This window comes from Plecotus auritus, assembly GCF_963455305.1.
Source record: "Plecotus auritus genome assembly, chromosome: 1".
NCBI lineage: Eukaryota > Metazoa > Chordata > Mammalia > Chiroptera > Vespertilionidae > Plecotus > Plecotus auritus.
Window position 1 is genome coordinate 64,913,967 of NC_137770.1, and position 10,884 is coordinate 64,924,850.

Here is a 10,884-nt window from a genome sequence, read left to right on the forward strand (position 1 = left end):
GTTGCCAGCAGACTAGAGGAAAATAATTCCTGTTGAAGCACTTGAATCACCTGCCCCTAACATGAAGTTACATTGCGACCCATCAGATGGAAGCACAGCAGAGGGCGTGCAGAATGGCTGATGAATATGTCTTACATATAAAGCAGACAGTGGTGCCATATCCAGAAGGTTGGCTTCTTCCTTCTCAGCACCTTTAGCAGTCCCCACAGTGCCTTACAGAATAATTTCAGGCCTAGATACTAGATACCTCAGAATCATGACCATAAATCAGCCTTTGGCCTTCTGCGGCAGGGTCCATCACTCTACTTTGGGTGTGTATCCCATTTGGCACTAATGGTCCACCACAGATACAATTTTCTGCTGTTTAGCTCAGTGAAATTTTCAGCTAAAGAATTAGGAATCAAATGTTCCTTTTGGAAAGTTGGGCAGTTGCTGGTAGCTTTCTAGAAGAAAAAAATTAGGAAGCTGCATTTCTGAATAAGCTTCAGAGAGGATATACTGTTGTATTTGAAAGACAAGGCTGAACTCCTCCATACAGTAGTATGCATGAAACTTGGTTTCAGAGGGATTAAATGCACAATTTAATTTGAAAACATCAAGCATTAAACAGTAATTGAACTGTTATCAATTCCTACCAACAACTAGATTGTGAGATTTAAATTAGCTATATGTAAATATATAACAAAAAAATTAATTTTTATTTTATAAAACCGAAAGCATTAAAAAGAAAATTCATTTTAGTTGCAGTAGAATGTGTGTGTTTTTAACTCCTATTCCCATGACAGAAACTATAATATAATTTAGGTTTTTGCATATAAAAATTGAGACACGGGCTCTTTGGGTTTTCTGATTTAATACATGACTTCTTCATGTTTGACAAAATATATACTTTTCTTTTTCTGTTAGTGCCTATCAGAATAATGATATCACTGAATTTGAAAAGATTCTGAAAACAAATCACAGCAACATCATGGATGATCCTTTCATTAGGGAACACATTGAAGGTATATTTTTTGGCTACTGGAATTCTGTTACTTTCTTTGTCACTGTCTTAAGAGTGCGTCTTAGTGGAGCTGGATAGACTTAAGCTGTTTGTCTTCTGTTTATTGCAAAGTGTAGCAATATTTCTAAATGTTGTCGTGGAATAGAATTCTCCCTAAAATTATAAAGATGTTTTAAAGAAATCACAGCCAGTTTCATAGTAACATAATCAAGTTCTTATATAATGTCCATTTCATATAAGAATGGACATCATTGGCTGTCTCTTTTCCCTTTTTATTCTAATGTAAATATTGTTGCAGTTTTTTTTACTGATGCTTAGGTTTAAATTAATTTTTAGAATTTATTTTTTAAATATATTTTTATTGACTTTAGAGAGTAAGGGAGAGGGGGAGAGAGAGAGAGGAACATCAATGATGAAAGAATCATTAATTGGCTGCCTTCTGCATGCCCCCACACTAGGGATCCAGCTCGGGTGGGCATATGTTCTGACTGGGAATCAAACCGTGACCTCCTGGTTCAAGGTTGATGTTCAACCATTGAGCCACGCCGGGTGGGCTGGAATTTATTTTTAACAAGTAGCAAAAGCTTTGAAAATAGCCCACTATAGATAATGCTGAGATGCATTTACTTTGAAAGGTTAACATTGTAAAAGTAAGTGTGTGAGATTTTTTTTTTTAATATATTTTTATGGATTTCAGAGAAGAAGGGAGATGGAGAGAGAGATAGAAACATCAATGATGAGAGAGAATCATTGATTGGCTGCCTCCTGCACACCCCATACTGAGATAAGCCTGCAACCTAGGCATGTGCCCTGACCTGGAGTCAAACTGTGACTTCCAGGTTCATAGTTCAACACTCAACCACTGAGCCATGCTGGCTGGGCAAGTGTTGTGAGGTTTTTAATAAGTTCTGTTGGATTCACAAAGACAGAAATCATTCCTTTGTTCTGGGGCCTCTTTTATACCTCCAGTATTCCCACCTGTTATGGAGCTATTGGGGGGTTTTTTAATAACCATTTGGAAAAATAAAATTGCAGATGTATTAAGAAAATCCAAAGGATACTTTAGAAGTAATGTTTTTTGTTCCCCACCTTCCTTTCCCTTTCAGTCAACAAACATTTTTGAAGTTCTTATATGAACCTAGAATTATACTGTACTTTGGGGAAATAGAATAAAAGAAGCCTTATGCATGAACTCCAATCTTGTATTTTTGAAGAAGGCACTTTTATGTGAAGAAACTGGGGAAAGTTATAAAATCGTTGTATCCTATATAATAAAAGGCTAATATGCAAATTGTCCCCTCCACAGGGGGTTCAACCAGGGGCTGGCCGGCCAACCACCCACAGCCCCTTTCCTGGGCCTGCCCCCATCGGAGTGGGGGTAGGGGGCCTATCAGGGCAGGCTGGCCAGACTCCACCTGTGCACAAATTCATGCACTGGGCCTCTAGTAAAATGTAATAGTCTAAGTTTTATAAGAGAGCATAAAGTAAGGAACTTGGCTGATGCATATCAGCTTGAAAGATGTTAACTACAGAGGAAATGATGAGTAGTGGAATATTGAGAAGGCAGGGGGATATTTTAGGTAATGTCATACATGAGCAAAATTAGGGAGGTAATAACAAAAAATTATGGGAGAAGCCTCTAATCATACTGTGCATCTGTTGGACCCAAATATTTTTAGATCCAAATACCTTATATCCTTGCCAGACTGAAGAAGTACATGATGATTCATAAAGATATACAAACTTAAATGCAAATGTATTATCTTAATTTTTGTCTTTTCAGAGCTTTTGCGAAACATCAGAACACAAGTGCTCATAAAATTAATTAAGCCTTACACAAGAATACATATTCCTTTTATTTCTAAGGTATTTATATTCATGGATTTTAATGTTTATGCCTGTTTTTCATTTAAAAGACACTAACTTTGTAACATTTTGTAGTATTATGTTTCTTAAATACAGCATAACATAAAAGCTTTACTTTTTTTAAAAAAAAGCTTTACTTTTAATGTGAATTTTTCTGTGTTTTCTTGGTGTAAATTGAGTTAACAGAAAAGAGAAATAAGAATCATTAAATTTCTTTTTAAAGATACTCTCAGCCTCAGAGAAAATTACAGAAGAGAGGGTAGTGGCTAAAATATATAATTGATGAAGAGTTAACCCCAACCATAATAAAATTGTGGTAAGAATGTATTTTAAAAGTTACAAAGTTAAATTTTATCATACCTGTGCTCTCAGAAGTATTTTGAAGTGATAATGAAATTTGTTATAAATTTTCTCTTCACTAATTTTTCTTTAAGTGGTGGAAATGAATTTAAAATCAGAATGATAGTTTATATAAAATCATGACTTTTTAAACAAATTAATTAGTAGAATTATAATGATTCTTTTGTCTTAGGAGTTAAACATAGATGTAGCTGATGTGGAGAGCTTGCTGGTGCAGTGCATATTGGATAAGTAAGTATTTGGCTATTTTTATCACAAAGTGTTTAGGACCATGAAGTTTGAATGATGATGGCAAAGGTAGTAGCAGATAAATTCTTGATTTTTCATAAAAAAAAAACACCCTCTGGTTATGACTTTTTGCTAAAAGAGATATATGTAAGTGTGATTTTTTTAAAAATAAATGAATGAGCATATAAAGCACACGATCTCTGAGAAAGTTCTAAATGCCTTTTCAGAAAGATTTTTCATTCAGTATATGGCTTATGTGTAGTTAAAGAATTATTTAATGATTAGTATTTTTTTGTGCAAGGTATGATATATAATAATTTTGAAATTATATTTTTTAAAAGCAGTATGTTATTTAAAGCTTCACAAGTTATGTTTGTTCTTAATTAATTGGATAAGTCTATACCTGTTGGTTCTTTCAGAGAAATTGATAACAGGTATGGTTTCTGTCTGGAGTTTAAATAAGGCAATGAATATTATAATTAATCCTGAACTCAATCGTTTATAATGTAGCTAGCAGTGGGGTGGGGCTTTTTGCATTTATTGATATTGTGGATATTCATGAAATACTAGTCTAGAAGATATGCTTAGTGAAAATAGCTTGTAGACGTGTCTTCTTTCATTTATTTCCAGCACTATTCATGGCCGAATTGATCAAGTCAACCAACTCCTTGAACTGGATCATCAGAAGAGGGGTGGTGCCCGATATACTGCACTAGATAAATGGACCAACCAACTAAATTCTCTCAACCAGGCTGTAGTCAGTAAACTGGCTTAACAGAGAACAAGCTTTTACAGACATACTTAAGGCAACAGTGCAGAGTTGTAATTCTTAAGAACTGGGAATGGCAAAACTACTGTCGGTTGATGTGTCCTGAAAATTATTGGAGTTATGGCAGAAGTGCTTTTTTTGATCAACTGGTTTGTGTTTTGCTGCTGCATTTATCCCAAGAAAAACAGCTTTAATCTCCAGAAGAAAACCAAAATGCCATGGGATTTATGCTGTATTGACATCTTGCCCTAAACATACAACATCATAGTAATTTGTCATGGGCAACATGACCAGAGAGAAGATTTTTGTCATGATTTTAAATACACTGACATGCTACTGTTGGTTAAATTTAAACATGTTTTACCTACAGAAATTCTCTCACAAATAACCTGCAATAACTTGAAATGCATACCCTTTTGAACACTTCCTTTTCTCATGTATAAATTAAAATGTTTGCTGCATTTTGCAAAATGTCAATTCTCCAAAAATGTGTCCGTATATTTCTGTACCTGCAGTGTAGTAAAGGTTTAGATGAAACCCCATAATTATAGTGGCATACTGTCACTTAGGTTTCAAGCAGCAAAATAAACAGTGCAGCTCAGAAATTGTAGTTTGGTTCTTGATGTTTTTATTACACTTGGGGTTTTTGTTTTGGTTATTAGTACCTTAGAAATTTCAAATTTTATCGTCAGTTAACAATTTTTAAAAGCCTGAGAGCAAATAAGTTAGTTGTTTGCTTTCAAGTTTTTAAAGTAAGTCTATTGAGAAAGTAAGTAGAACTAGTTTCTAACAAAACATTTGCATAGTACTTACTTTAACAGTGATGCTTTAAAGGAATAAAATTCTTTTTTTTTTAAGAATGATATTCCTTTTTCAAAGAATAAGTTCTAACTCTCAGAATGCTCACTTTAAACAAATATGCCAGAACATAGACAGCTAAATGAATGTTACTCTGCGTAGTGATCATACTGGAAAATTATTTCCTAATTCCAGCTATTTACCATTGCTCAAAGTCTTGGATTTTGCTCTTTTAGAATTGCATTCATAGCTAATTTAAGTCACACAAGCTATTACACTTTGTTTGTTTGTTTGTTTTTAAAATACTACCAAGATTAAATGTCTTGGAGTTACCATTATTTGGCACTGAATAACTTGACCGTTTCTAAAAATTAAATCAACCTTTAAGGTAATCTTAGAAAGTATGCAACTAACTGGCTTTGGAGGCAATCCCAAAAGAGTTTTATAGGTATTTTGAGCAGTGGTAATATAGTTAAGAGAATGAACTGTGGCCTTCCAAGGTGTCTACCTTAAAGGATTCACAGCTCATTTGAATGTATTGAGATTTGGATTTATTTGTTTCTTTTTTTTTAAAAAAAGTTCACATTATTTTATAGTATCAAAAGGAAGAAGTAAGATTAAGATAATTTCTCTGTTTTTTCTATTGCTTGTTATTATGCTAAAAGAAGTGAGTGGCAGTTCAGGAAGAAGACTGTTTGTTGTAACAGAAGAATGACAACCAAGAATTTTTGATCATTAAATCAGATTTTATAAACAGTGGAAGGAGCATGGACTTAAAACAAGGCATGCTTATTCGGTTTTGTCAAAATTTTACGAAAATATGTGATATATATTTATACTAAAAACTATATAATCCTTAGATTTAGGAAAGCAATCAGTTAATGTCTTCAGCAGATTAAAGCAGTATTAAATACAGGTGCAAGTTGGAAATTGTAGAAAACAAAGAAAACAAAGGACAAAATGTCTCTGGTAGGGAATAAAAAAGTTTAAGACATAAATTATGTGTATTTTCTTCTCTTTTACATAAATTTGTGAAAAGTGTGCTAAAATTTTTTCACAGGAGTGATTATTAGGATTTATTTTTCAATATAATTTGGAGACCGTTTGTTATCCAAATAAACATGACAAGTTTCTGTGCCTGTATTCACATATGTATGTGATAACTCTGGGAGGGAAAGCCCTATTTACTCTGAGTTGATGGAATTAGAATTCAAAAGATTAGAATGATATGATTTAACCCTTACTTTCTAACTCTTACAATGCCCAGTCCCCCTGTGATATCTTTGCTGTGTTCCGTGGTGCATTTTCCTGTTTCTAGAGGGAAATCATGCACTTGTTGTTATTCAGGAAACTGGCTAAGTGTATAATAATATCCAAAGTTACATCATAATCTTTAATGTGATTGTATGAATCACGTAGGCTTTGTTTAATATCCCCTAGATAGAGGCTTAATCTTTTTTTTAAATCATTTGCCACATTTGTTCTAGAATACAGGTTTTTTATAATATCTTGACAGTCTGACTAATTTAACAATTTATTTTTCCCTTCAAACATTTTCTATGTTCTTGTGCATCAAATCTTATAGAGTTGAAATCTTAAGAGATTGCTTATCAAACATAACTAAATTGAAGAGAAGTAAAAAAATTGGCAAATTCTTAACACATAAGTCTTTTCCTTTTGTGAAAACTGAAGGAACAAGTAGCTTACATCAGATTGTAATGTGTTTATCTCCTTTTTCTTTTTAATCCCTAAACCTGGATAAACTCCCTTCACAGCATACTTTGGGTGCCATACTTACATGCTATCTGTTATAAAAGCTGGATTTCCATTATTCATCCTAGCTCTTACTTTGATTTTTAAATTGTTAATTAAATATTTTTCCTCCACATCTGAATGTAGCATAACTTTTTTTAAAAAAGATGATGGTTTATGTAATAAGTATTGCTTTCATTATCCATGATGGACCCTGGCCGAGAGGCTCGGTTGGAGCATCATCCTGCACACCAAAAGGTTGTGGGTTTGATTTCGGGTCATGGCACATATCTAGGTTGCAGGTTCAATCCCTTATTGGGGCATGTACAAGAGGCAACCAATGTTCTCACATAGATGTTTTTCTTTATTTTCCTTCCTCTCTCTAGAAATGAATGAAAACATCCTCAAGTGAGGATTAAAATAAAATATCCTTGATGGTAAGAATTTTTAAAGACTTTTTCTTTTTTAACCCATAGTCTTTATGATTATTCAGGAAACAGGTAAGTACACTTGTTTTTGGGTAGTGATAAGGTCTAATAAGCATATACAACAGATTATGTTGGGACAGAATTTAGTCAGTTTAGTCCATAGGATAACAAGATATTTGCCTAATGGAGTCCTCTTTTTTTAAGGGACTCAGAGATACTCTAGCCATTTATTACCAAGGCTGCTTTGTAAAAAATACTATTTTAAATAAACCTGCAAAGTTTTTATTTAGTTTAGGTATTTAAAGTGAAACGTTAGCATATAAAACTCTAGTAAAGATAGTTTTATTCTTTATATTGATTTATAATATCTTTTTTGGATTTATAACATCTTGAAGAAGATAAGCAATATTTTGAATTGAGATATGTAACAAATAATGAAGGAATTGTCTTTTTCAAATTTTTTGGAGATAACATTGACATAAGAAATTGACTTTTTTTTTAATTTCTGACCCAGATAATTATTCCATAAATTATAGCTAGTAGTCATCATAGTAAAGTACTTTTGGGGTTGATCAGATTTACTTTGTCCATCTTTTTATTTGCCTTTTGATATTAGGCCTTTGATCTCACATCTAATATAATTAGGTCTTTAACTATTTTGTTTTGAAGTGTCAATGAATACTGTCTAGGTACTTAGAATAAGGCCTCAGAACTTGAAGCTCAAGGTGTTTGTATGACTATAAATACTTCTCTCTTTTCCGAGACCAGTACAGCTAGAGAGCGGACAGGAGGCCTGAGTAGGGGCAACGGGGGATTGAGAAAATGAAATAGACACAGACAGTAGGTAAAGCCAGAGCTGGGTGGGACAGGACACCAGGAAGTTTTACTAAAGTTTATGATAAAGAAAATACGTGCATTCTTGTGGCTTCTTTGTAATTGTCACTTCTGGGTGGGCCCAGATAATTGTGTTTGTTCCTGGTGCCTGGCTGGATTTAGATAATGAAATCCACCCCCCTGGCGCCTGAGCTAAAGGTCAGACTTACAACACACCTGCCTCTGGCAAGGTATGTTTCCAGGGCATGGCTCTGCCAGGCACCACTGGATTTAGAGGACAATAAGCTCAGGGGCCTTTCCCAGGCACTCTCTACATATGACCAAAATCAGTTTTTCTCCTTTCTTTTTTTGGAGGTTTTACTTATTTTTTTGTTGTGTTTGTTTTGATAGGTTTTCATTGATTTCAGAGAGGAAGGGAGAGAAAGAGAAACATCAGTGATGAGAATCATTGATTGGCTACCTCCTGCATGGCCCCTACTGGGGGTCTGGGGATTGAGCCCACAACCTGGGCATGTGCCCTTGACCAGAATCAAACCAGGGACCTTTCAGTCCGAAGACTGATGCTCTGTCTACTGAGGCAAACAGGCTAGGGCTGTGGGGGGTTTTTTTGTATTAGGTGTCCCCATCCCTACACCCTCACCCTAGCAGCATCCTATATGTTTTGATAAAATTATAAGTAGAAATAATTGGTAAGAACTTCCTTAATGTAGATGTATCAGATATTCTTAACTTTTATAATGTAAGCATATCAATGGTTCTATTTAACTCAAGATTATTAAATTTTGCTATGTTTCTTCTAGCTATGATGTGCCCTTAATGGCATGGATTAGCCAGTTCAAAAATTTTGTATACTTTGAATCACTAGATAAGATTTGAGAAAGTTTAGCTTTTGGAATTTCACATCAAGTTACAATAGTAAGGCCATTTCAAGGATTTTTTTATCTTATTTTTTAATCCTCACACGAGGACATTTTTTTTCATTGATTTTTAGAGAAGGGGCAGGGGAGAGAGGAACATCAATGAGAGACACATTGATTGGTTGCCTCCTCCAGCATAATCCCCAACTGGGGCCTGGGATCCAACCTGCAACCCAGGTACATGCCCTTGACCAGGAATCAAACCTGAGACCCTTTGTTGCACAGGCCAACACTAATGATGTAGCACCACTGGCCACGGCTGCCGTTTGAAGGTTTTAAAAACTGTAATAATTAAAAATCAATCTTATACCATCAAATCGTAGGTCATTAAAGGTAGCTTGCCTGTTTTATTGGACATTGTTCATCTTATGTGTTTACAGGTTTAAAAAAGTAATCTTGAAGTTTAATCATCACATGAAGTTGTGAAGTTTTTACATGCTTAGTTACTGTTTTAGTAGCATATTAATGCTGTGTTGAATATCTAATTTTTGTTTTAAAAGTTTTTATTTGTATGTCAACCAAGAAATGGAGCAATAGAAAACACAGGATTGTTTTATTTTGCAACTTTATTACATAGTTGCATTATGAGTTTTCTCAGTTTTCTTTATCTCACGAAAAATACCAGCTTACTAGTAATAAATATGACAAATTCCTTGATTGCACACTAGGTGTAAAAAGCAGGTGACTAGGAGCATGACAGGGAGGGGATGTCTGTCTGCCTGAAATTGGAAGTCCCACAAGTTACTATTTGAGAATCGGCTGATGGGTATAGGATGAGTCACAAGATGCTTTAAGACTTAGATACTTGATTTTTTACTGAAGTACACATTCTTCATCGGTAATAAAAATTGTATAGACTACCTCAGATATTTACTGTGTAAACACTAGTTTCAATTAGCACAAGGCCAGCACAGTGACTTTAGACCAGCCATGGGCAAACTACGGCCCGCGGGCCGGATCCGGCTGTTCTATCTGGTTCTCTTGCTTTCCCCTCCGCTCCTTTACTTTGAATTTATATTAGTTCACACAAACACTCCATCCATGCTTTTGTTCCGGCCCTCCGGTCCAGTTTAAGAACCCATTGTGGCCCTCGAGTCAAAAAGTTTGCCCACCCCTGCTTTAGTACACTTAATATATTTGATTAAGTGATTCAATAATGTATACTTAAATAGTTTTTGAATGTTTTTAAAATGTTTCTCAGAAACAGTACTGAACATTTTGTTCATTTGGATTGAAAATCGGGGTTTGTTCACTTTTAAGATTATCCTGTTCTGCTTTGAAGCATTAATGGAGGAGTTGGCCGCTCCTAAACCCTGTTTAATGCTCTGTCGTAGAACAAGTCATGTTGCAAACAAATGTCTCAAGAATTACTCCAGTATGAAACATTTCTAAGCAGCAAATTAAGCAAAGCAAAGAAGTGAAGGGAGATCCCCGTGATGGTGCTTTAAAAATGAACCCTTAAAGAGCTGCAATATCTTAGAAACCACTTGTGAATTAATCATGTATACAAAAGTTTATTTAAGAGAGATTTAGTTTGCCTACCATGTGCTAAGGTTGAAGGATACCATAAGGAACAAATTATTCCTGTGCTCAAAGAGCTTAATTCTATGGGGAGAGGCAGATGAATAAAATAATTTCAAATGGAAAAAAATCTAGCAAACAATAAGTGAAGGTAGGGAGGCATTGCCGAGAATGTGAAAGTTGACTTAAGTGAATGAAGAAAAAGAGCTGCCCATGCAAACCTAAGGGAAGTGCAGGCCAGGCAGAGTTTAAGTCTCTGAAATGGGATGGGCATATCAAATTCAAGCAAGGCAGTGATGTAAAACAAGATAGGTGGTCAGGGACCAGATAATGGGTAGTCTATAGTTTGAGAGAATGAGATTTTTTTTCTAAATACAATGGGATACCATTGGAAATTTAAATTCGGAT

The 10,884-nt window shown here is 34.7% G+C and overlaps 1 protein-coding gene across 2 annotated transcripts in view; it reads left to right on the forward strand.

The window, feature by feature from the left end:
• COPS2 (COP9 signalosome subunit 2) overlaps positions 1-6,167 on the forward strand; it is a 33,281-nt gene extending 27,114 nt beyond the window's left edge. For both annotated transcript variants that reach the window (XM_080643750.1, XM_080643749.1), the window contains exons 10-13: positions 907-1,004; positions 2,787-2,869; positions 3,402-3,460; positions 4,088-6,167. In XM_080643750.1, coding sequence (XP_080499876.1) covers positions 907-1,004; positions 2,787-2,869; positions 3,402-3,460; positions 4,088-4,232 — 385 coding nt within the window. In that variant the 3' untranslated portion in view covers positions 4,233-6,167. The remainder of the gene's footprint in view (positions 1-906; positions 1,005-2,786; positions 2,870-3,401; positions 3,461-4,087) is intronic.
• The last annotated feature ends 4,717 nt before the right edge of the window (positions 6,168-10,884 follow it).